The sequence below is a fragment of the Coturnix japonica genome, chromosome 1, assembly GCF_054131305.1.
Source record: "Coturnix japonica strain WE chromosome 1, WE-NBRP24, whole genome shotgun sequence".
NCBI classification, from domain to species: Eukaryota; Metazoa; Chordata; class Aves; order Galliformes; family Phasianidae; genus Coturnix; species Coturnix japonica.
The window spans coordinates 111,880,848-111,907,739 of NC_140663.1; the positions used below are offsets into that span (position 1 = coordinate 111,880,848).

General features: G+C 39.1%; 1 protein-coding gene across 3 annotated transcripts in view; it reads left to right on the forward strand.

The window, feature by feature from the left end:
• VEGFD (vascular endothelial growth factor D) overlaps nucleotides 1-26,892 on the forward strand; it is a 66,631-nt gene that overhangs the window by 20,423 nt on the left and 19,316 nt on the right. Inside the window, exon 1 of one of the 3 annotated variants that reach the window (XM_015886603.3) lies at nucleotides 12,959-13,509. The exons of the other annotated variants lie outside the window; for them this stretch is intronic. Coding sequence (XP_015742089.1) covers nucleotides 13,420-13,509 — 90 coding nt within the window. The 5' untranslated portion in view covers nucleotides 12,959-13,419. Of the gene's footprint in view, nucleotides 1-12,958; nucleotides 13,510-26,892 lie in introns of those variants that run through there. 3 annotated transcript variants of the gene reach the window in all.

Here is a 26,892-nt window from a genome sequence, read left to right on the forward strand (position 1 = left end):
TAAAGGTGGGGAAGAATGTGAATCTCTTAGTAGATCCCTTAAAGCACAAATATACTTACTTGTGTTCTTGCATAATGGAGTTTCCATGCACATTAGTACACAGAACTGTAGTTTCTAAGCCAGCTCTCTGAGAAGGCACAAATGAAATAAATTGAGGTTCTGTAGTTGCCATAAAGTAAGTTAATTTTGACCTTTTGCTTTTGAGATAAATTCAACGTCATTACAACTTTGAACTTAATACCAAGTAGACAGACCTCATTTGATTAAATAGTGGTCCTCTGTTGCTTCTTCCTCTGCCCATTACCATATTCACATTAAGACAGACACTTTAAAAAAATAAAATAATGAAATAGTGCAATGAGTCAGGTTTGATTTGGTTGATCATTTCTTTTTGAGATTCTTTTGCACATACTGGTTAAACTATTTTTATTTTCTTTGCAAAATGTTTTATAAAGAAACTGCATCTCAGTGGTTATTTGTATTGTAACTCTTAGCACAGTAATTTTTCTGTTCTTTTTTGGATGCAGCACTTTCAGTGTCTGTGCTGCATTGATCGTGGATGTAGTGTACTGAAGGGGAGAAGCATTTTACATTCGATTTACCACAGCCACTCTTAAGTGAACAGTGTCCTGCAAGATCTACATTCAGCATTTGGCTAGTTTTAAAAAATATATATTTTTGAGCCTAAATGCACTGGAAGTACTCCCATAATTTTTTAAAAAATATATAAGACTTTTCTACATCTTTATAGTCAAAAAGTCATAGTGCTCAGTTAAATTATGATGATATAAAACTGTAAACAACAAAAGAAAGATATTAGCAGAACTGAGGAAGGCTGGTTTATTTTGATTGCTCTAAGTGGGAGAAATGCAAACTCATTAACCAATCCCATGTAAAGTTCATATGTCAAGTCCTTTCCGTTTTCATAGTCAACAGGGCTGTTCATCTGATAAGGAAGATGTAACATGTTTCTTTAACCTGAAGTAGCTTTCTAAGAGTAAATCCTCTGGGAGGATATTGTACTCTGTGATAATACCATCTTTGGAGGTTTGAACTATCATAACACTTTTAGGACATGCTGGAGGGCTGTGTCGGCCAACAGTACTGAGCCAAAGCCAACAGTCTGTAGTTTGGCTTGAGGAGATTGACTAGCATCCAGAATCAATTTATAAGGTAAGAACAGAAGTTGGTTTGAACTGGTGTAGACAGATGTTGATAAAGGAGGTGTCCTGTGTAAGGGGCTTAGGATATGCAGCATAACTTAAGAGTTAGACCATGATTAGGTTGGTGGGAGTAAGTTATTTTGAAAGAGTCCCAGTGGTTCCAAACATATCTTTTTTCTGGGTTTTAATGTATGGCAACTGGAGAGAAAGATGAAAGAAAATTGCTGAGGTATACCTTTCATTAAAATATAATTAACCAAAAGCATAAGAGAATGGACAGAAAGGGAAAATAGGGATGTGAAAGGCATAGAATACAAGAGACATTTGGAGAACTTCAGAACTCAAGATCTTTACCTCCCTTGCTTATTGTCAGACACAATCACCAGGAAATCAAGTGATTCCTTGCACACAAAACATGGAGGGAATGTGGTTATTGTAACTTGGTGGAATTCCTACCAGCTGTTTTAATGCAGATTTACTCCTGATACAAAAGTGGCCTGTGAAAAGGAAAGGTGGTAGTGGTTAGCTTGCTAGTAGCTGGTGAATGTATGTTCATGATAAACGGGTGAATGTTTCTCACTGTGGTATGGATTGGAAATTTGACATACCAAAAATCCCTTCAATGCAAAGTTAGAATTTTGATAGCAATATTAACTTGGCTGCACTGAATACTAAAGCATAGTCCAGCATGCAGAAAACACAGCACACTTAAGAATTTGATTAATAATTGCAAATAAAGTCCTCTAAAGCCTTCTAACATTAGATAGCATGCACCAGTTGTAGAGTTTTGTCATGTAACAGATCTGCATGTAGGATTCAATATAATATCTCCAGTGAGACTACTATACACCTACACAAATAGCAAACCACAGCTTCTATTAAATGTAATTGCTTTTCCCATCAGTACAGCAGTGTAGTTCAATACAGAACAAAAGCTGTTTTCTCACTTTTAAATAATCCTCCCCACAGCCTGCATGGGTAAGTTGTGACTGGGAAACAAGTCAATTAACAAGAGTTAATGATGGAGGGAGGACTCTAAGGATGAAAGCTGTATGTTTTTCCGAAAGAAAGAGGCTGAATCAAATAGGAAGCAAACTGATCTACAGGGAAATCCTTTGCTAGAGGTCAGTGCTTTGTGATAGTTCTCAGAAGAGGCAGAGCCGGGTGGGAAACCTTGGAAAACAAGGGTGCATTGAGTTAGGTGTATTCAAACTGTGACAACAAGAGACCTGCCTCATGATATTTTAATGGATTTCACAAAGGAAGACATCGTTATAGGTGGGAAAAATGTGATCCTAACAGAGAAAACCAAGCAAGCTCTGGCACTTATACAATAGAATCACTGTGAGAAAAGCAATAAAGTGTGTAGAACTGTGGCAATTATATTTTATGGTCAGGAAAGGGAACCAACAAATATCTACTATGAGAAGAAACTCTGAACATAGCTTTAAACATTTTTATTCTGAGGAGATTTTGGTATTTAAATAAATAAATAAATAAATAACACAAAACACACACACACACAAAAATGAAACAAAGAAACAAAAAACTGGTATCAGAATTGAGTTAGAGAGGTATTGAATGATACTTAAGAAACAGACAACATGTCTAAAATCATAAGGGACTTACAGAAAAATCTGGAAGACTTCATTTTCACCTTGGGGAAAGAAAGGCGTGGAATTGAAATATTTCAATTTAGATGAAGCAACAAGCGCAGATGGGATACTTTATGGATTCTTTAAGAAGTGACAACTGATCTGTAGGGTGATATAGCAAAATAATTTGTAATGTTTCCAGGAAAGTGGCTTTTTTCAGGCAGTATAAGAAAAGAAAGATGAAGTCCCACGAGAGCTAGAGTCAGTGGAGGCAAACAAGCTCTCTAGAGCACAGTCATAGAATCATAGAATGGCTTGAGTTGGATGGGACCTCAAAGATCATTTAGTTCCAACTCCCTGCTGGTCAGGTAAATAGCATCCTGAGTCTTTCTCTTTCTCTCCATTGACTGGAAAGGGAGTTCAGGGTGTAAAGACTGGATAAAAACCTGTGTATTTGTTTAGAAAAGTCCTAAGTTAGATTAAATGAATCCAATTATGGGTACCAATAATTCCCTTGGATTGGTGTGACTGTGTTCAGTGCAATGAGTTCAAGAGGTTAAGTTGGATTGCCCAGGTACACAAACACAAATGTGAACAAAAGTGAGAAGAAATAACACAAACAGAGCTGCAGCTATCACACAAATACACCCTTACCTCCACCTTCAAGGGAGGTGTAGTACTCTCCTGGGAAAACTGTTCATCAGAACAATTACCCTGCTCAGTGCAATTGAGTTGTAAGGAAGCATCAAGAATTTCTTCAGCTTGTTACACAATGCATTTGTCTGTGATGTTGGGAATGAGAAAAGGGTCACCTTTGCAAATTTGCTGTTACTCTTTATCACTTGCATGGCAGCTGCACCCAAGGGTAGATAGTATCCAAAGGCCACCCATAACTGGGTAGCTTATTGTCCACGTCTGTGAAACAAGGCAGCCCTCCCCAGTGCCAACCGCCCTATAAGATTTCAAAACTCTGTATACTGACCTTGATTCTTATACCTCGCTGTACTTTGGTATTCACATCAAAACTGGGAGTGCATGTGTTGGTAATTCTCAGTGTTGAGCTCTCCCCAAAGCTTCTGTTCAGCTTTTTGAACATGATGTTCTGGAAAAAGACAAGATGACAAGATTTGCAAATATGTATGATGCTGCTCTTAATAAAAACAACAGTTTGTGGTTGAGCAGAACAATGTGTTGGTGGATTGACAGCTCACTGCTTTCATTTCCTCCTCAGCCTCTGAGCACTGTTGATGCTGCCGAGTTTTATACAAAAACATGTACAGACAAGGGTTATATCAAGAGATTATTTAAATGTTCCATGTCATTGATCAGATCTGTTTTACTACCTGCTGGAGCTGATTTTCGACACACTACACCACCCTCTTTCATCTCAGCAGTGCCCCTGTGCACATGCTGTTGCAAGACCACCCCAGAAGAGCAACCTGACAGAGAAAAGCCAGAAGGCCCCAGCAAGCAGCTTCACAGCCAAATGGCCTTGATGGTGTGTGAGCATCCCACTGTGTAGCTATTTGACAACAATCAGTGGCTCACAGGTGGTGATTCCAGCTGTGAATTGTGACTAACTGTGTGGTTTCCTCAGTCTGGTGGAGAGTATTGCTGATGCTGATTGCAGTGCTGTAAGCCTTCTGGAGTGCCAGAAGGCAGCAACTGGGTTGGAATGGAGAGTTGCTATCTTGCTTCTGATTCTTTATTTGAGATGAGAATGGGAGTTATCCTGTGCTCTTCTTGGTGCTGCAGTATCCCTCCACAGATATACCTACCAGAGTGCAGTGAGGCAGTGTGGGGTCACAGCAAGAATGTCTGCAATCATATTTCTTACTCATATGTGCATGAAGAGAAGCAGTGCTTTCTAGTTATCTGTTTAACAAATGAATGACCAGAATGATTAAAACACAGGGACACATTTTTTTTCTCTATTTGTGTATTTAATCCTAAATCCCTTGCTAAGAGATGATGGGCAATCTATAAGTCTGCTGAGTATTTCCAACCGAGAAACACTAGTAAGAGTTTCAGTACATATGCTGCAGTGAAATTGGTCTGGTCTGTATGCCTCAGAATGCTGGGAATTACTGCTTAATCCTCAGTGCTGGAAGAAAGGAAGCAGACCAGATGGGAAGTGGAAGCAGTAACCAGTATATGTGACACAGTATGAAAACATTACAATTTGAAATGAAAGGCAGTCTTTCCAGGTAGCTTTCACTGTGGATTTGCAAATGTAATCTGATCACATATTTAGAACAGCTATTTTCAGTTGAAACCCCTATGAACTGTACTGTTAGTTAGCATACTTGGCACAGTTTAGCAATGGAAAATATTTCTTATCTGATTTGGCTGTATTTATAACTGAAATACATGTAAAATGTGTTTTGTCTTTCAAAACCTCTTTGATTTACAGTTATCGTGTTCATAAAATATCAGAAAAATAGTCTGTGAACATCTATGCAATCGTCTCTGCGATTCTTTTGTAAACATGTTATGTATAAATAGCTATGTATTTTACATGTATAATCTAGTCTTGTATAGCTAGAGTGAGGTTACTTTTTTATTTTTTTTTTCCAGTAGTATAGTAGTATCTTAAATGTCTCAGGATGTACTCAAAGCTCTGCCATTCAGCCATGAAGCCAGAGATGGAAACATCAGCAACAGGCTGTAGAAGACAGATTTATTTGTAATTTGAAATGATCTTTCGTATCACAATACTGGTGTTTCCGTACATCTCTTAGAACAAGGAAAGGAAAATTAATTCCATATAAAAGCATAAGCTTTATTTTATTTCATTTTATTTTAAAGACTGGTTCTAGTGATGTTTAGACCATGATTATTTGGAATTATCTGAGAAAATAAATTGTCAAGGAGGTTCTTCATTAAGAGGTAGCTTCTAATATATCTAAACTGCAGATTTTCACAGAAAATCGTATGTGTGTCACTTTGGAAAAGGGCATTCCAATGGTACTGAGTGATTCCAGAGTAACAATGAGGATGCTGTGAGATCATTCTGTGCTGACAATGTATGCCTTGAGAATATAAAATCTTGCCTAAATATGAACATCCAATTCCTACAGCCTCTCCTCCTTTGCACCATGCCCTTCTGAATACATATTAGAGTATTTTAACCATTTCTTACCCATAGCCTCTTTAACAACAGAGATTCTGTGACAGAAAAGATTCTTTAACATTCTTTTTCAGTGCTGGAGAAAAGACTGGCTGGACAGAGCTGCTTGAAAACAGAGGAAAAATGGCCTTTTCCCATTATTGAAACATTTTGGACTGACTTTGAGAAATGATTAATCTGAATATATTTGAGAATAAAATCTTGTTAGTATTTTAAATTGATTATGAATTACGCGTATTTCTGAGCAAATCATTTTTAGAAGCATTGGGAAAAAATACCTTCAGAGTTTACAACAATTTCTTTTCACAACGGTGTTAAACAAAAAACAGAACTTCATCACTTGGTGTGTTAGCACTATGGGCACTGCTGCTGTCTTTGGCCAAACTCGATGGCTTCTTACCACCGGGGAAGTGTTTGTAAGCCAAGTAATTTTCTGGGTTAATTCTGTTTCGCCATGAGGAGCATAAAGCTAGGTGTTGATGGATGGTGACTGTTCAGTCTGAGAACAAAAAACTCTTCACAAAAGCCAGTTGGGTTGGCCATCTTTTATTGCACTTTCAATTGGAATTAAAGGGTGAAGTGAAAAAAGACAGTATTTATGTCAAATACATCATTGAGAGCAATTGGTTGTAATAAAGAGAGGAAGCATGTTTTTTTATGGAAGAGAGCAGAAGTGTTTTCATGTATTAAGGGTGGAAAAAAATCATCCTATTAGATTCAGAGACAAACTTTGTAATATATGCACCTAACACTACACATTTATTTCTCTAAACATCCTCGAAAGATAGAACATTAATTCTCCTCAACTGACATCAGTTAGTTGATTTATCCTTTCATTGGCCTAATGTTTATGAATACTAAGGGAGTGAAACCAAAAATAAATAATAAACATGCCATCTCCAAACTTAAAGTTGCTCCAGATGGGTTTCATTTTCAGACTACCAAGTTGTGACTGTCAAATGCCCTCAAATTGATATGAATCCTGAGATTAACTTGCAGGGTTCTGCTGTCATTATAAACCTCTATGTGCATGTTCCCAGGGTCTTCACTGCAAAGTCAATCATGATGATCCTTGTACTTGTTCTCAGACCATCTGTTATATATGCATATATTACTCCAAGGATTTTGCTTCAGAATATTACAGAGTAAGATGGGAAAACACTTGTAAAAAATAAATGTATAAAGACTTCTGTTGCTGCCCTCTTTCTGTCACACCTCCCACAAACTGATTTCAGTTTGCACCACATTTTTTTCCCTCTGAGCTTCTGTGCTTCTGCTTCTCTACATGTACTCTCTCATCTTTTGCTTTTATTTGTGAAAATGTCTGTGCTGGGAGAGGGAGTGCTCACAACCCAGCCATTGTGCCTTGCAATTACAGCTCCCTTGCCTATTGCATCAGACTGCAGGTTGAAATATTGACTTTGAATTCATGCTCTTGGCATCTACCTCCTTCACTGGCTCTGTGAGCCTTTACAGACAGGCACCTACCTGACTTGAGTAGTTCAGGATCTTCTGATGTACTCAAACAGCAGTCAGTGAATATTTCACAGGCGATTTGGAGGCATGGCCCTTGTTTTAACAGGTGTGAAACATGGCATTTGCTCCCTGGTCAGAGCTCTCTCTCTTCTTACCTCTCCCTGACCTTCTCTGTCCTTCTTTTCTTTATTCTCCTTAACCTTAAAAAGTCTTTTATCTTCCTGTTTAATTTGCCTCACTTCTTTGTAGAAAAAAAACAATGACTTATAAAAGTCACAGGTGAAATAAAGGGTTATGAATGCTATTACATGTCTTAGTAATTAAAGTTTGATTATTGTTCCAGTGGTGCCTTCATAAAAGGCTGTGTAAATACAGATGGATGGGAAGACAAGTTAATACAGAGTTCCCATTGTTATATCAGTTGAAGGAATACAGAAATAAGTCCTTTTCTCTGAGGTAGGGGCGATGTAGGCCAGATTCTTCAGAACCTAGAGTTATACAAAGACACCAAGGAAGCACTGAAACCAAAGAAACTCCTTCATACTTGGACTAGCTAAAGCTTTCTCTCATAGTAGCAGTGTTCCCTGCAATGGTTTTCCATCCTTCCAGGCACTGAGAGTGACAAATATGAACTAGACAAGGGTGATGGGGCAGCTACGGTCTTTGTGAAACTGGGGCAGAGCCCCTCAAAGACAAGAGCAATGCAAAGGTGTGTCCATCATTCAACCCAACATGTCTGTGGTTTTTTATCTGCCTGTTGTTGACAGTTCTCCTCCTGCTGCTTGTGTTTACCAGCAGCATTCCTTCTCCAAGCTAGCTTCAGCACAGCATGGTGGGGAGGTGAACCTGTGGATGTTGTGGTTCAATATTGTTGAAGCTGAGAGCCTCTGCCCTTCAGCCACGGGTGTGTTTGTGGCTTGGGCAGGCGTTCCTCAGAGAACTTTAATGTAGTTAGATTGGTTGCTGACATCAGTTCACCCACCTCAGCCTGGAGCACAGAGGAGGCCCAACACCCAAGCATATGGCCCACTTTTCAGGTAGGTTTTTCAGCCTCACGAGATACAGCATCAGGCTCCTGGTGTACAGGGCTGGTCCTGGGGCAGGCTGGTGGGCACTACCCCACATTCACACCAGCACAACTTCTGCAGAACCTTGCCACAGCACCCGGCCATCAGATTTTGTGTGTTTTAATTCATTAGTTTTGACAATCCAGATTGTTCACTTACTGTGATCTTCCAAACATTCTGCTAATTTAGCAGAAATTTGTGGTCCCAGTAACTGTTACAATAAACTTTGTGTTATTAAAAAATATTTTTAATAACTACTTAATAAACAATGTGTACTGAGTGACCTAAAATTTCTCTGTACTCTATTTTATCTGTTAAGATTCTTGTTGGTAATATTTCATATAAATGATCCAATTATTCTTTTTCTGTTTCAAAAAAGACAGAAATTCCTCTGTGTGTGGATTACTTAGAAATACTGTGCAGACCTACTCATAGAATCATCTTATAAACACTTGAAAACCTTCACTGGGAACTACATTGGTTCCCTGAACACTGCTCCATGCTGAGGCTTGAAACTGTGCAGAGTCCTCGAGTGCGAAGTATCTGATGGAAAAACACACTGAAGTAAAGGCAATGAATTTTCTTTATTGACTTTGAATTTTAACTTTTCAGTCAGAGTATGGTCAATCTAATGGCATTTATTGAGGACAGATGCTCACAAACCCTCAGTCATTTGAGTAGTCCTATTGACCTATGGCTTACTCTTGTATTTAAAGGTATGAAGTATCTTCCTCTTATGTTTTGCTTTATTTCTTCCAGTGGAGACATTTTTTGTGTGTTTCTGTATTAGTCTTGCCTCACAAATAGAGACGCAGGTCTGGACCTATCTGCGGGTATATGATATTTTCAGATAATCAAAGGAATTTACTTTATCAGATGAAAGAATTTCAGCTTGATGAACATGGGTTGTTCAGTGTTGTCAAGAAATTCTTCCCTTCCTTGGGTGTGTATGTATGCAAGAAATGTATAAGTCAAATATAGTGCTGTTCTTCTGTGCATTCCATTCATCAGTATTGGTCACTTTTCTCTTTATTTACTGTGAAACCTTAGAATAGAAACTGCAATGCAAACTGGTAAGCAGTCCTAATAAAAACAATGTACCTGACCTACAAATTCTATCTTACAAATTAGAGGAAAGTATATATAAAATATGATTGATCTGCTCTTAGGCATATCTACCAATTTCAGGCTCGTTTGTCTGTAATCTTCTATCACAAAAATGGTTTATAAGAATCAGTGAATCAGGGTTTTTATGCAGTGAATGTGAGGCCATTACTTTGGAATAAAGACTTATAAGCTTTCCATAATATTTTAAAAATTACACATAACTTTTGCAAATAGAGGCTTAAACTTGTTTTTACTTTTATTTCTCATCCATTCAAGTCTTCCATGTTGATGAATATTTGGAAAAGACTAAGCCAATTTGCTTAAGTTCTTCCTGTGAAGAGCCGACCCACAGCTGTCTATCCATAAGAGGTGAAGCATGAAGTTTTATTTCAGTTAACAGAATTTAGCATTGCTGGTGTCAATGGAACCAAACATTCAGTTACCAAAGTGGAATCATGCTAATAGTCATGTGGATTTTATTGCAGTGCTTCTTTGTACAGTGCTAGATTAAAAATAAATAAATACAGTCAAAGCCTGCACAGAACAGAGCAGGTGGTTTTACAATAGCAAATGGAGGTAAAAGAAACTAGAATGATGTCAGTATTGCATTTGGATATTAAAAAAAAAACATAGGGCATAGCCCTTGAAGGTGCTTGATCACTCAGCAAATTTGTTCAGTGCTGTTGCAGGCAATCTATAAACACAATCTCAAAATAAGTCTAATTGTAAAACTTTAAAAATCATTATCAGTGCAGTGGCAGACAGGAAAAATGTTAGAAAGCTGTGTGGGCTTGAGATGGTGCTGGAGGGAAATAGAGCCCTTGTTCAAATCCTGAACTGTATAGACAACATAGGAAATAGTGAAAGGGATGGGAAAGGAAGCTGTTCCCAAAAGGCCATCATCAGAATTGCTTTGTTGCCTTATCACTTGATTTCTCTTGTTTTGTCATTGCTTTCACTAACAGCCTTGAGCTAGATTTGAAGTCTACTGCAGTTTAGAAAAGTTTTTTTTCCCCTAACCCTGTTGTAGTCTTCACATCTAAGACTGAAGGGAGAGATTAAGTAATTTTCATCTTCTGCCTGCAGCATCCAACTTGCTCTTGTAAATGGGTTTGACTGAGTGCCAGAAGTTCAGTTCAGCATTCATGCCAAAAAGCCCACTGGTGCCAGATCGGGACAGCCTTTTCTGATAAACACTTTGCTTCCAGAAAGATAGAAGTTCAGTCTTTCCAGATGTATTTGAAATTCATTTTAATTTGGTAAGCAGCAGTGATGAACTAAAACACAAACAAAACATTATTGAGGTGTTTCCCTCCAGTGTTTCCAAAACAAACAGTGCTGATTTTCTTGTGCTAAATTGCCCTGAGGTAAGTTCCATGAGTCCCACAGGGGTGGAAATGCCACTGCTGCTCTCACCATGGGGCTGAGGGAGGGAGAGTCCTCGGGTTTGCATCTCTTTTCAACCCAATTTAGTGTAGAGAGCTGATCTTGTTCTCAGCTTTGTGCCCTCCTCGTTGATTTGCAGAGTGCACCACCAGAAGGGCTTTCCACTCTCTATCTCTACAGTCTGTTTTGCTTCATTAATACAGTTTAAACACCCTCTGAGATAAAGGAGGAGTTCCATAGCTGGTATTCAAAACACTCCGTGCTGTGCCTGGGTCATGCCTTTCACCTGCCCACTTAGGCAGAGGAGTGGTGATGCCCATGTGAGAAGCAGCATCCTGGACGCTGTCTGGAGGAAAAGCCCTGCCTTACTCCAGGTGACTGAAGAAAAGGTGGGATTTTGCACCAACCCTCCCAGGGAACCAAGAGGTTCATACCTGAACCGTGCTGTAGGTGGGTTGTATAAGTAATACTCAGTGACCAGACTTTAGGGCATGAGGGACATATTGCTTCCTGCCTGTCTTGGGAACCTGAGTCTGTGTGCAATTAATGATCCCAATAAATGAGAGATGCTGATGGCCAGGTATCCCCTCCACTTAATTGCAGGTCAGTAGAGAGATATTATCAGGAAGTTCTATAGGATGTAGTGCTATTATTTTGGTTGGTTATTTCTGCAGTAGCTGTGCACCTGAGGCTAAGAAGCATCACTTTAGTTCCACAGGGTTTCAGTTCCTGCAAGAAGATGGCTACCAGCATCAGAAGGGAAATGCAGGAACTAAAAGAGCTCAAAGTGACCGTACATAAGCATGAGATAATATGTTCATTTAAAATGACAAATTGAATAGTTGATGTGTTTCAATGAGCGTTGGTGTGGGACCAGTGAAGGAGTGTGAACACAGCCAGCAGTGTGGCTGTGGGCAAGGAAGGAGGGTAGAAGCAGGTATACAGGACAAGGAAATTCACCCAGCTCAGAAGGGAGAACTCCTGCTGTCCTTATACGAACCACAACAGAATGGATGGGGGAGGCCACCAGCTAGAACAGGGGGAACTGATTGCTTTCAAAAAAAAAAAATCAAAAGGCAAGGCTAAAATTAATGCAATTACATCTATGTTTTTAAAACATAATAGCTCAGTTAACTGTCAACAGCTGAAAGAAATGGATTCAAATATTTTTCTCTCCCATCTCCATTTGAAAAGAATGCTTAGGAAGAAATTATGCAAGCTAGTTGTTGTTACGTAGACATGGCTTGTGTTTAAGAGAGCTACTGCTTGGAAGTCTGAGATAGGAAACGAGTGCTCTGAAATCTTAATTAAAGAATTGTTTTATGGTAACAACTGATTCCACAAACTTAAGCCATGTGAGAGTGGAGAAAAGTCTTGTGGGTATCAAATATTACACAAGAGTATAGCAATATGGATTTAACACGCATAATTATCTGGGTCTGTGTGAGTGTTATAAATAGAAATGTTAGGTCTCCCATTTGGTGTTAAACGGGGAAAATATACAGAGGAAATGCATGCAGGTCTTTATTGTATCTTGGGACAGAAATAACATCTCATTTTGCTGCAAGAAAAATAAGTGTATCCCTTTTATATCTGTGATTTCATAAACTTTCATTAAGAGATCAAAATTTTGTTTGTTACTAAAGATCGTTTTTAACTTTTCTTTTTAAAATCCATCCAGAAAACACTATCCCACATAAGAACACATGAAAGAAAAAAGTCATTCTCTCTCTTTTCTGTTCTCTCCCTCTCTTTTCTAAAAGGAGTAACTTAAAATATGTGTGCTGTGTAAGAACGTGTGCTGAAGTTTCATGTTTCAGGTAATCTTCTTTAAAATAATGGGAGTCTAGATTGCATCAGTTAGTTTTAAAACTGCTATGCTATTGGTAGGGACAAAATGGGATTAGAGCCAAAATTTGACTGCGTGGCTGCCAAAGTCTGTATCAGATTTAAGACACATGCTTCTGCAAGCTTCCACGAAGGTTGTGAAAAAAAGTTTTAATACAGAGTTGGATTACAGCTCTCTAGCTCGAAACATTGGCCATTACGCTACCATCTGAAGAGGCTGCTGTAGCACAGAGCGCAGAACAGTGCAGACTGCTTAAATCTTCTGGACCACAGATGGATTTTGAATACCTCTTTGTGCCCTGATGGAAGATATGGTAACTTTATTAGCTGGAACCCATACCTGATCACTTGTGGGAGTGTAGCTGCGTGCACACAGATACCAATCTATTTAAAGTCTTATCATGATTTTCTTTCGAGTGTATCTGAAATCTACTCCAAGAAATTACAGTCTCTAGGTGAATTGTTCAAAACAATTGCTTAGAAGAGTGAAGAGTGAGATATTTACTCTTGCATGTTGGAATCCTTTGTGAATTTCTAACAGAAATTTGGAAGCTTTTCTTGTCTGTTGTGGTGAAATGCATTTCAAAAGAGACGCCTCCAGCTGTATGACAACAATTGCGTAGTAACCTGCGGATTTAAACATCAGAATGTACAAACTGTGGGTGACTGTGAATATTTTCATGATTTCATTTCTGCATTTGCTGCAAGGATCTGACTATGAGAATGGCTCTGTGAAGGTAGGCAATGTTTAATTATTGATAATATTAATAATCCACATTGTCAGAATTACACAAACCTCATGGGCACAGTGCTGAGTTTCAAACTATTTTGGTGAGGGGCTTGTTTATTTTATTTTGTTTTGTTTTAGTGATTGTTGGTGATTAAACAAAAGTTTAGTAGCCATAGAGAAAAGACAATCTATAAAGAAGTTAAATTGGTATTCACTGTTTAGTATTTCATCTCTTTGTATTAGTTATTCATACTTTATATATATATATATATATATTGTTCTTTAATTGAACTCCTCGTATCACTCATGCAAGATAAAAGCAAAATACAAAACAAAAAGCAAATCAGAGTACTTAGAATACTTTCAAAATGCACTTATTTTTCTTTCAGCTATTTGCAGTTTCAGGACTAAGCATCCCAGTGTTGAAAATCTTCCTCTACAAACACTTGTTCATCAGTTGCTCACTTGTTTGCCAGAAATGTTCTTCTTTTGTTTATAGTAAATGATGTCCAAGACTTTACCATAAGCTACAGCTAGTAATTGTAGGGCACAGTGCCTGGGAAAAAAAATCTTTCTTCTGAATGTAATACATGCAAGGAAATTTAAGCTGAACTCTCACCTTGATAGTAGGATTTTTCAGATCTGATTTTCTGAGACAATGTGAGAAAAGCCAGGAAAATAATGTAGAAAAACAAGAATAAAAACTGGAACAGGATTCTGTGTGTGTAGTGTGTCCAAAAATGATTAATTCAGTGTGTGGTCCAGAACAAATTATTTGTTTCTCACTGACAAAGCAAAACAAGCTAGTACTTCTGTTTTCACTTCAAAAAACCTCCTGCTTGCAAGAGATGACCACACACCAGCCTGTGAACTGCACTGCGTGTTGACCTATGGTTTCGAAAAGAAAGGCTCAGTTGTGTGCTTAATTGCAGATTTCTGTTGCCAGCACAAGAAGTTAGCAGTGGTGAGTGATGTGCTTGCAGGGAGACTAATGGCTCACCCCTTTGCCTGCTCCCTATTCACAAACTTTTAATTTACAACCTTACCAATCAGGTCTTTGGAGTCTGTAAGACCATTGTAATCATTCTTATATACATTGCCTTCATTCTTCTGTAAGTTGCACTGCCTGACAAGTCACTGTTAAGTTTTCAAAACTATCAGAAGATACAGTATATGTCATGCTTTAAAGGGCTGTGTTTCACATATGTTGGCTGCTGATTACCAAAAGGAAAAGACTGTGTTTTTTTACACTGCTTGTTCTGGCTCTTTCTGTATAGACAAAGATTTTGGGCTGAGCCACTGATTATTTTTGTTTTAATGTTTTACATTGTGTATTAGATTTCTGGGTTACTTTGGCATTTATGTTGTGGGCTTTTGTGTGTGTGCATGTGTGGACATACCCTGCAGAAAGTCCTGCATGTTACAGTGTTTAATGGTACAGAGGATTATGCATATTCTTACCAATTGCACCTCAGATTTTACTTGTAAAGCAAGAAATGATGTGTTATACACACCTATAACATTTTCTGAAAGTTCTTTCAGATCAACAGCAATACTGCCTGGATAGGAATCATCAGGACAGGCTGTAAGTAATGCACAATTAATGAGACACAGGAAGGGCTGCAGACAGGCAGCCTCTTCCCTTTACCCATTGTTACAGCAGTTCAAGTAATCAAACTCAGCCCAGGTCACTTCAAGTTTCAGATCTGTTGATGGTCTTAACCATCAGCTGGTGTCAGTGTGATATCATGTGACAGAGTTCCGGGGACTAAGTACTTAAATACTATATTTACCCCCTCCACAATGATCCTAAATAGTACTATGAAAGTTAAAAACCTTACAGGTTTCTCATGTATCTCTGTCGTGCTTGACTTTTCTTAACCCTATCCACTTCTGTATACTGTGTATACTGGACTCTTATTCATTTCCCATTTGCATACTCAGTCTAGTAATTCTCTGTCTGCTAGTCCCAGTTCTTTCCATCTCCATTTCTGTCCTGTTCCTGTCTCAGCACCACTGGCTCCCCAGCCTATGCTCTTGTGCCTCTCAGCCTTTGAATAAGTTCTACCACCATGATCCTTCTTGCACTCTCTGTGTGCCACCCTTTTCCCCACTCACCTATCCTGGTCTGGGATACCCTGCTACTCTCTCTGACCCTCAGGAGGTGGCCTCAATTTCTCAGCAGTAATCTCAGTGTCCTACTGAATCCCTCTGTTTTCCAGTTATGTCTGAACACAGTTCCCTTCTCCATCCCAAGCTTCTAGCTGTCTTTCCTCACCATTTACAAACTTACCTCCCTTTTTACTCCAGTTACTACTTCAGGTCTCCCCAAACACTCTCACACTCCCTGGCTAGGTTTTGCACAGCTCTGCCAACATTCATCTTCATTCCCTTCCACACTCAGCATTGACACCTTCCTTTTCCATGTTAACTGACCTCTGAAAGAGCCTGAGGGAGAGGAAAAGTGTGCTCCTGCTCAGCTCCAGGCTGCAGGGTGGTCAGCACAAGCCACATCTACAGAGATTTTAACTACTGAGCATCTGTGAGCTTCTGTTACGTTTGGGTGGATTTTTGCAGAGAGATCAGAAGGCATATCTGTGTCAGCAAATGTTCCTCAGGTGTCAGAACTTAACATTTGTGGTCGGCCACAAGGTAATGCTAGATATTTAAAAAGACACGATTGACAGAAAAGGCTTCTGCATTGATAAAAAAGGAGATTCATCCTCAACTGTGGTCAAACTATTTTGTCTGAGACAACTCACCAGATAGTCATAGAATCAGAGAGTGGTTTGGGTTCGAAAGGACCATAAAGAACAGCTAGTTCCAACCCCCCTGCCATGGGCAGGGACATGTTCCACTGAATCAAAAGTTATTAAAATCATTTAGAAGCAGACATCTGGCATGAAAAGTTTCAGCCTGAACATTGAACATCTGGCAATGTTATAACAACTGGAAACAATCTCAAGATGGGAAGCGGTAGGCAACCTCAGTCCGGGGCAGGTATCCGACACGCCTCCTCAACTGAATTCATGTCAATGTTGGCAATAATCCCTCTATTTCACACTCCGTTTATTGGATTCAGAGTGCCAGTCTGACACATTAAATCCTCAGTGAACAATTAGATTTCCACATGGGTTTTCTGAAGACTGAGCATTAATGTTTTTCATAAGGAAATGCTTAAAAAATTCCTTGTCAAAGTGCTGCCCTGACAGTCTCTTACATTTTCGAATACCTCTGCTAGAGAACCGCAAACTTTACTGTCTCTTTCCTGTCTCCCCCTGCCCCCTCATCATTTTTCCTCTCCTAGATCAGTGACAGACATAAGCTACTTTTTCCAGCATTTTAAAATTAGATACAGAGGTATGTCCTATATTCATCAAAGATGAAGTGACTTTTTCCGGTAATCTGTCAGAGCTACTTCTGTCTTCCCACACTAAAACTGCCTCTCTAATGAGGATCCAGGTCCTGATCTCTGAGAGTCTGAATCTCAAGGCTCCCTGCCCTGTTCTGCCCTTTATTCTATGTACTGAGGGGAAGACAAGAGAAAGTAATGCCCATGTTATAACATATTCAGAGTTTTCTTTTTCTTTTGCAGGTCTTCTCACTGTTAAAAACTTTCTTTTGAGATAGGCAATCCCATGGTTAGTAGGCCTGAAGGTTATAAGAAGACAGTGGATTAGATGGGCTGAGACCTGTAGGTGAACATGGCAGTTCTCTGCTATGAGCATATCTTTTCCCCAGCAAAACTCTTTTTTAACCTCTACACCAAATATTTATAGAATCATAAAATGTTCCAAACTGGAAGGGACCCACAGAGATCGTCATCAAATCCAGCCCCTGGCTTCACATAGGACCACTACAAACCAAACCCTATGTCTGAGTGCATTGTCCAAATGCTTCTTAAACTCTGGCATTCCAGGCCATGCCCACTGCTTTGGGCAGCCCATTCCATGCCCATTGCCCTCCAGTGAAGAACCTTTTCCTAACTCCCACCCTGACCCTTCCCTGACTCAGCTCCATGCCCTTCTCTCAAAACATATTGTTACAGACTTGAGCGGACATTTTTGCTCCAGCAGGTCTTAGATTCAACAGTCTTATATTGACACTGTCAGCAGGATAGAAGTAGAAGCCAGACGCTAAACACAGCTGTCTTCTGGCCTGCTTTGCTGAAGGTAGGAGAGAAAGAGCACTTACCCATGATTCTCAACACCTAAGTGATGAATGCTTTGCCCTTGGGTAAGCATGGAGATGCTGGTGAGCCATCACACAATGAGCTGAAAGAGTTCCAAAACTCTTTGCATTTCTCTCTTCCTAAAGTCAGCTCTAATTTCTCTCTTCAAAGTAGACTTTTCTTTCTTACATCCAGCTTCCTTTCAAGCTTACCAGACTCTTTGGGGTAAAGATGATGAAACCGTGGGTTTCAGAACTGTTTCATTATCTCAGTTCTGTCTTTGCTGCTCTTGATTCTCTGTGATTATAATCTCATATAGGATGTCCAACGAACCAAAAACGTGTAGAAATGTACTTGCAGAGCTCCTGCAGGAATGACTGGCTGTGCTTTTACTTCAGGAGTTGGAAGCTGTCATGGAGGTTGTGAAGCAAGCCATTTTGTTCAGGTCTATCTGCTGCTGACTTTCAGTGCTACAGTGAAGCATAAGAGAACAATCTTGCATTGTTGCTATGCCACATGGCATCTGTCCTTGGCTCTTATCAGTTTGGAGAGGGAGGTGATAATACACTACTGCTTGATCGAAAGCAGTTCACACCCAGGAGAACTAGCAAAAAAATCCCTCTCAGCTGATCTTCCAGTCTGGCCCACCTCAGCTGGGATCATAATTGCCGAGTACATAACAGAGTGCTGAAAAATGCATCATGCTGTTAAGATTGATCAGACAAGAATGAGAAATTCATTCTGCTGTTCAGCTGTTTGAAACGAGGACAGCACTAATTAAAATTTGACATCAGTCATGGATCACTTCTGGAGCTCTGTAGAGCCAAGGGGAGGCAGGTTCAGAGGGCAGTGGAGCAGCTTTCAATTAATTTGTGATCACAGGGCAACTGAAACAAGCAATCAGCTCAGGCTCAGCAAGTGTTGCTGGTCTGAGGCCGGGTTGCTGCAGCCTGCTTGCTCTTTCTTCCCCAGAGGGTTTTGTTTGTTTATAGCCACTGATGTGGTTTTGATGCAGCTCCCAAAGGAGGCACACAGAGCTAGGAGGGGAACAATCTGCCTGAAAAGGAAAAAAAAATTGGTGTAGACTCAGGCTTGTGAAAACTCTGCTGTGCTGGTTGCAAGTTTTGCTCTGGTCACTGCAGCCCCCACATCAGATCCATTAAGATTTGCTGGTGTTTTGCCTCCTGTGTGTCTGCTTGGGAAAAAATAGATACAGTTGTTATAGATGATAACTCATTTATTTCCATTTATTAAAAGTCCCGTGGAATAGTTTTTATAATTATCATTAGATGCTTGAGACCTGTGTTTCTTTTAGACCTCTCTCGCAGGGCAAGTCCAATTACAAAATTGGATACTACTGTTTCCTGGGCTTCACACTGAGATGTAATCCCAAACTGACACCATTCTCTGGGGGAAAAAGTGACTCAAGATACTTTGCTGCAAGGAGGAAACCCTTATTCCTCCCACTATTTGCCAGTCTCTTGTGTAACTTTCCACCTGCTCCTTACCTCCCCAGTACATTTTGCAAATCTTCCTAAGTCTTGTTGAGACTTGAGGGGAATGGGAATAAAACTCTCTGTGTCCCTGTAACAGCTGCAGAGGCTCCATTTGTTCACGGGAAGACCAAACAGAATTTGTTCTTTTCTTTGATTTCTTTGTGAAAGTGGTGTATGTGGGCTTCTGAATCAAGTAACAGCAGAACAACTGAGTACAGTATTTCATTTTGCTCAAATTAAGAAAAAAGCCTGAAGGATGCCTGTGTATTGTTTTCTATTTTCCCCAGATATGACCTAAAGTATATAACCATTCACCCAGTGGGAGAACACCATTTAGGGTCCTTACTGTTTTTGCAGAATGGCGCTTAGAAAAGCTGGGTAACTATCTGAACACATGAGATATGGCAATCCAGTGTGGGCACTACACGGATTAGGAGTGATTGTTCTTGTTATTGGGTCAGGATGGTTTTGTCAGATCTGTGTTTTTAGATCAAAAGTATGCTGGGTTGGTTTTGAGAACTCATCATTGCTGAATACAGAGCAGTCACCATTTGCACGCGCTTGATGAAGGAATCATATCTGTATGGTGTTTAATTGCAAACTCTTGCTGTATCAACCTGGTCTAGTGAGCAACCTAGTCTAATGGGAAGTGTCCCTGCCTATAGCTGGGGGTTGGAACTAGGTGATCTTAGAGGTCCCTTCCAAACCAAACAATTCTATGATTCTATCGTATGTTACAGTGCATGTAGAGAGTATGCCATACAATCAAGCAAAACTTTTCACTTCGATTGGCAGTGTGACTCAAAACCCATGTCAGGATATTTTCCTGAACTGCTAGGGAAATATTACTTAATAAAAACTACAATTCCAGGAAAATGTGCATGTGATTGAGGTAACATAAGTTCACTCAGCATTGGCAGTGGATCTGCTTTGTGAAGTGACATTTGGAAATCCGGCAGTTCATTTGGCTAATCACACTTCCAAAACATTTATCAAGAGTCTTGGGTCAAAAACAGAACCTATGGAAGCTGTAACAGAAGGAACCTTCATCACATTAAAAATATTTTCAAATATTGAAAGAACATACAATCATCTGATATTATTCAATTCTCCATTACTGAAACATTCCAAAATCTTTGTCCAAACCTCAGTGATTTGCAAAGGCTGGACAAATATCAAAAGAAAGTGACTATGTTCTGGATATGTTCTTTCTAAAAACATATATTATGCTACTTTTAACATGTGTATTCTGTCAGATTGTTTGTAGCATCGTGTATGATGAAGAAAGTGCTGTGTAGTGTCTCTAGTTGTATTCTGTGCTGAGCATCATGTCTGCCTGAATGTGTTGCTGCTGTGCCAGATGATACAACCAAAGACAGAGGAGAGCTTGAGAAAACGTACTGTTGGATTCCCATAGCTGTCAGTAGTATTTGGGACATACAAGCAAGTTACTGCCATGAGCATTTTATGACAATCTGTATCTGTCCTTTCATTGACCACACAAATGCACTTTCCATATTTATCACAGGAGAGGCCTAAAGGCAAATTATCTGCATAAATGGCTAGGTTTGAAAATGAAGAAACTCCACACCTGGGTAGACCTATTCTTTTGTTCCATCTGTCTATTTCAGTTTTCCATCATTGCCCACAAAACCAGGCACAAGTGAGTGCCATTTCCTTCAAAATCACACTTTAGCTGCTGTGAGAATGTTTCTCACGAGAGCAAAAGATCTGGTTGTGGGCAGTGAAATTTATTTAATGAGAGATGTAGTTGATTCTCAAAATATTTACTGGCTGGAAAAAAACAAAAAAAAAAAGAAAAAAAAACAAAAAAAACTCATTTTGGTTAAAAATGTAATTAGCTGGCTAAAAGTGGGAGATATTTTGATAAATTTTTATCTGTAGATGTCATCTCTAAAAGAAATAATCATGCTTTCATTTCCAAATCGTGTAACGTTCTGCTGTTTTTACTTCTTTGCTTTGATATTTTGATTCATTCAAACCAAATGTTCAGAGAACAACCAAAATGTCTCATCTCTGAGGATTTTGCTAATGTAATCATGCTACTAAAGTGCAAGAAGTCTGGTCTGTTTGCCATAGCACCACAAAAGATCTTTTCTAGTTGAAAAATATATATATTCAAAATGTAAAACAGCTGTTCTCTTGAAGACATCGGGTATCTAATATGATTTACTCATGAAGGCATATGATCTTCAGCCAAGTAAGAAATTGTTTGTCCCTACCTGAACCACTAATCTTAGAAAATAGGTAATTCAGTCTCTTGCCTTCCCTGAGAACAAGGCTGGAGTCTGGAAGAGACTGGAGAGAGCATTACCATGCTGAATAGCAAAAATGTAATAGTCTAGAAGTTGCTTCTTCTCCAGTTTCGGGTCTTGGTCAAATGATATACTAAGTTTTATCAAGAGATACACTCAATTGCCATGTATCTATCAGTGAGAACTACGAACCCCTCAGATGAATGCATCCATCAGTTCCTGCCCCTTCATTCAGTATCAGATGAAACTATCCATTTTGTCACCTCACATTCCTCCCCAAACCATACTTAATGTACCTGTCAGTCCTTCTTTATGTGCCCTGGCCATTCGCTGCTACTCTTCTTACAGGGGGTGCTGTGCCATTTCTCTTTCAGTAGCACTGACACATGTATGATAAGTAGTTCTATAAACACATTCACTCTTGACTGAGAGAAAGCAAGGGAAAATTATGCTCTAACTCTGGAGGCAGATGGCAGAGGCTTTGGGTGGGGAAACAAGAGTTGTTTCTAGCTCTAGCAGGGACTGATGAGGGTGGAGAGGTGACTTTCAGGCTTTCTATCCAGAGTACAGTTTACTACTTCTCCTGCAGCCAGAATATACATTTCTGATGCATTTATATTTTGCTTGCTGTATAGAGTCCTTCTCTGATGGATAACATGCTATGGCACTGGATACATCTGAAAACCTGAAAGAATTAGATGACAAATTTAGGCCTCAAATTTCTGAGAGGACTGTGGAGAAGAATAAGTGTTGCCCTGGTACTTTCTCCCTAAAACAACTTTGACTATCACATAACTACATCTGATGCTGCCCTAAGGTTTCTCAACTGTAATTCAGTTCTTACTAATTTTATATTTGGGCAAAGACTTATGAGGCCATTTCTAGCATCTTAAAAAAGATATTCAGTCCAATTGTGTATTTCTGCAATCTACTCAGCTATGCTCTTTCATTACAATTTTAACGAGAAAGCATTAGAGACCCTTTTTAAAAAGTGAAAGCTTGGGGTCTGCCCCACTTGTCCCACAGTCTACTAAGAGAATGTCCTGATTATCAACAGTGTCGCTGTGATGATGGCCCAAGTGATGTGCAGTTTGGATGAGTCAGTGAGTGCACTGAGAGGCATCATTTTTTTTTTTTCCTGAGCATTAGAATAGATTTTCTTTAAGGCAGAGAAAAGTATTAGTAGGAAGTCAAAATATCTCATTGTTTTGACTCTGAGGTCACAATTATTCAAAGTAAAAATAGCTTATTTGTGTAGTATTAATACATAGATAATCACACATCCAGAGAGGATAGAGTCAGGGATGAGACAAGATTTATCAAAAATTCATACATGATAGCAAATCAAAATTCTGATTTTAGTGGAGCTGTAGAAATGTAAGATATACTTTTCTCCTCAGAAATGAAATCACAGATTATAAAATTAGTGAAGGCTAGCATCATACATGGTAAAGTTAGAGTCTTTGTGCTATGTTTCTTGTTTGTAAGATTGCAAGTTACTCCTGAAAGTCTGATGCTTACAAGGTGTAGAAGACTCTCACAGAATCACAGAATCACAGAATTGTAGGGGTTGGAAGGGACCTCTAGAGATCATCGAGTCCAACCCCCCTGCCAAAGCAGGCTCCCTACACCATGTCACACAGGTAGGTGTCCAGGCGGGTCTTAAATATCTCCAGAGAAGGAGACTCCACCACCTCCCTGGGCAGCCTGTTCCAGTGCTCCATCACCCTGACTGTAAAGAAGTTCTTCCGCACATTCGTGCGGAACTTCCTATGCTGTACTTTCATCCCATTACCCCTAGTCCTATCCCCATGCAAATTTATTATCCATTTTATCACAATTTTATTATCCATTATGCAACACCAAATGGATACAAGATGCCCTATTACAGGCAATGTGTTATGATAAATCTTGACACCGGTTGGATCCCTGCTATCTCAAAATCAAGGCCTATCACTCTAATCAATATTTTCTGTTTTTTCTTGGTACTCTCTTTGGATGAATGCCATCTTCTGTTTTCTCTTACCTTCTAGTTTGGTTGTAGATGCCAGATTAGGGATTGTCTAATTATTTTGGTTTTGTACCTGATCTCTTACTCCTGGGAGCCACAATAATGCTAGAAATAATAGTAATGATGCAAATAATCAAAAGAAGTTCCTCTTACTGCAGAGATTCCATGGAATCTTACCATCTTCACCAAGCAAATGGCCATGTAATACCTTTAGGAATCAAATATGTGTTGACTCCACAATGGCAGGAGCTGGCCTGTTTTCCTGTAAAGAGAGAAAAAAACTTTTCCACAAGAATTCTCTTTCAATCTAGAGAATCCCTGGCCACATCACAGATGATACTACAAGCTACTGCATGACTGAGGAATTACCCCATGGCTTTGAGGTTGTGAATTAAGTGCATTCCTCCACCCAGGCCACAGCCAGTCCTTTTCTTCAACCATTTCCAGGTCTTTCAAGTTTTGTTGCAGTTGCACATCCTGGTTGTTAATATTTGTGTCCTTAAGAAAAAGTGTACACTGTGCCTCAGCAGCAGGAGAGGGGATGTCATCTCATATGACTGCTGAGTTAGTGACTGTACTCTCCATTCACTCTCTAGGAGAGTGAGAGGCAGTTTGGACACGCTTTAGAAGGAAATGAATGTGCAGCCAAAGCACCTATTTTTCTCACTTCAAGATAATAAGAACCACAAATAACAAGTTCATGCATTCAGTCAGGTGAATGACATCTATAAGATCACATTTTTATTTTTTTTTTAGTTATAGGGGGTTGGCGAGGTTGGCAGGGAACAGTAGGAAGTATATCTCTGCAAGATGAATCTGTAACACAGATGAGTCCATACACTGTCGTGAAAACACTTTGGAGAATGCATCAGAGGAAAAAAAATTCTTTTATTATAGCATGCACAACAGCAAAGTTCCTTTGTATTTTTATGTGGTGATGAATCATGTACCTTGTATTTAAAACTTGACTGGATCTGGTTCTGAGGCAGCACTGTAATAGGGGGAGCATTAGTTCTCAAAAAACACTTCTGTGTTTGTCTTCCACATGACTTCTCTTGACACAACTGTGGCTGCTACTGCTGCATCAAGCACACCACACCCATATACACCTCAAAATGTTCTCACTTGCTGCCAGTACTCTTTGTCAATGTCCAAGTGTCCTCAGTTTGTGATGAAACCTCCTGACCAAACTGGCTAACTTTGAAAGATTTAGTTCAAACTTAGCTCAACCATGTTTGGCCATGTTTGTGATAAAATATCATTAAGAGAACCACGGCTCTTTGCTATGAAACTAAAAGCTGCTTTCCTTGGCAAGATAAAGCTGTTACCTTCTTTTTATTTTTTAACTGCTGAGATGGTGGATCGTAAAACAGTGCAAGGTTATTGAGAGGTTCCTCAATCATTTGTCCTGGCTCCAGGACAATGCAGTGATAATGTTGAAGCTTTCCATTGGTATTTGTGCAGTGCTTGACACAATAGAATCTATGACCATAAATCAGAAAAAAAACATTCCTTTTCAGAAGAGCTGTTATACACATGTATAACTTTGAGCAGAGGCTTATGTTCCAGTGTGGATAAGAAGTGATGAGATGGGGGTTTAAAGAAAGTAGTTTTGATATCGTGTAAGCAAATGGGATGTCCTTCTTGGGTTTATTCGTGGATATGGATAACCTTTATTTTTGCCTGTTCACACATACAAAATATTATTTACCATTCATCAGTTTCCTTAAATAAAAATATTGATAGATACTGGACTTGAAAATAATGAATTTTGGGTCCTAAGTATGTGTTTGGGGTATAGGTCCTTGAGAAATTTAGGACTTTAGTGGGCCTTTCTTTTACTTTTGCTTTCACAGCCTTTCTTCTTAGTTCAAAATACATCCAGGAAATCTTGAATGGGCCAAACATATCATTAATGCAAAGATTATCCATGACATGCCGGAAAGGGTGGAATATGTGAAAATGTATTACTTGTATTCTGCTAGCTCATTCAGACATTAGGGTAGGGTGCATTTTCTTAAGCAGGAAACCTTAAAACCTCTTGCCAAAAGTGGAGAAAAGCATGGTGCAAACTGCTGACTTGTGCCATCTGATAGTAGACTTTAAATACTAATTGTCAAGAAAAGGCACTGTTTGAGCAGTGCAGACTATGAAATTTGCATGTGAGCAACATGACTCAAAAAACCACACAAATGTCTGACTGCCATAAATCAAAGGGTTAATGAACTTGGCATCTGATTTAAGCTAGCTTCCAAAGTGGAAAAGGCCACTGAATGCATCAGTCGCCTTTTGTTTCTTTCCAATACTAACTACTTATAGGGTTTTTCTGGCATCTGAGATTGCTAGGAAGAAGATAGATAGTCCATTATAGTTTCTTTTGGAAGAGCAGAAGTTATAATTATCCAAAAATCACAATACTAACCCAAGTTATCATTTCCTGATGTCAATGACATTGCTCATTGCCCAAAAACAGGAAAACAGCTATTCCTTTATGAGCTGAACAAAGTTTTGAAATATATGGGAGGTTACTGTTTCAAAAGCCAGAAAACTTCATCAGACCTTTAGCTGTGGGTATGAGATTAATTCTGATGCTTTGAAAATCTAGTATTTTCACCTTAATTTGATATACCTTATTGATGAGCTCAAGAGATAAGAATGAAATACTTAAACTGAATACTTCTACTTTAATTCAGTATTTCTTATTGATGAGCTCAAAGAAAAATATTATTAAAGGCAATAATATTATGTATGTAGGTCACTCTGAAAGTACTATTTCCTATTTATTTCCATGGGAACTACAATAGATATGAAGAACACAAGAACACTATTTGATATAGCAAATGCTCAGCTACAAACACTAGTTTTCAACATTGTCATCACCATTACCTCTGTATTTTTGCAAATAATCAGAAAGAGCCGGCATGCCGAGCTCATAAAAATCTACACCAGTGGAAATGACCCACTGTTTCACAGGTGCTATGATGGCATCTTTGCTAGGAAAAGGTTGCCCACGCAGTTTATCTTTCATTGACCAAAAAGGATGGAATTCAGAAGGCATCAGATACAGACTAGACAATGAATGTGGTAGAACAGTCCAGCCAAAACTGGCAGTGAGTTCTATGATCTTCAAACTGGTTTGGGCCCTGGCACAACCATGTTGCTAGACAAAGATTTTCTTCTTCGAAGATTTCCAGTGATATGACTCCAAAGATATCTTTTTCTTCTTGGGGTCATGTAATAGGCATTGTCTTGGTCTTTTATCAATTTTTCTTTCTCTCCTTTCTCTCTCTCCCAAGTCTTAATGGAAATTTTCACATTTTTAGGGCCAGTGACTACCATTTTTCTAACTCTATAAGCAATGCCAAATGCAGTGAAGTCCTGTTCCACAACTAGATTTCAGCTATCACAACCAATAAACATGTTGATCACTCATCTC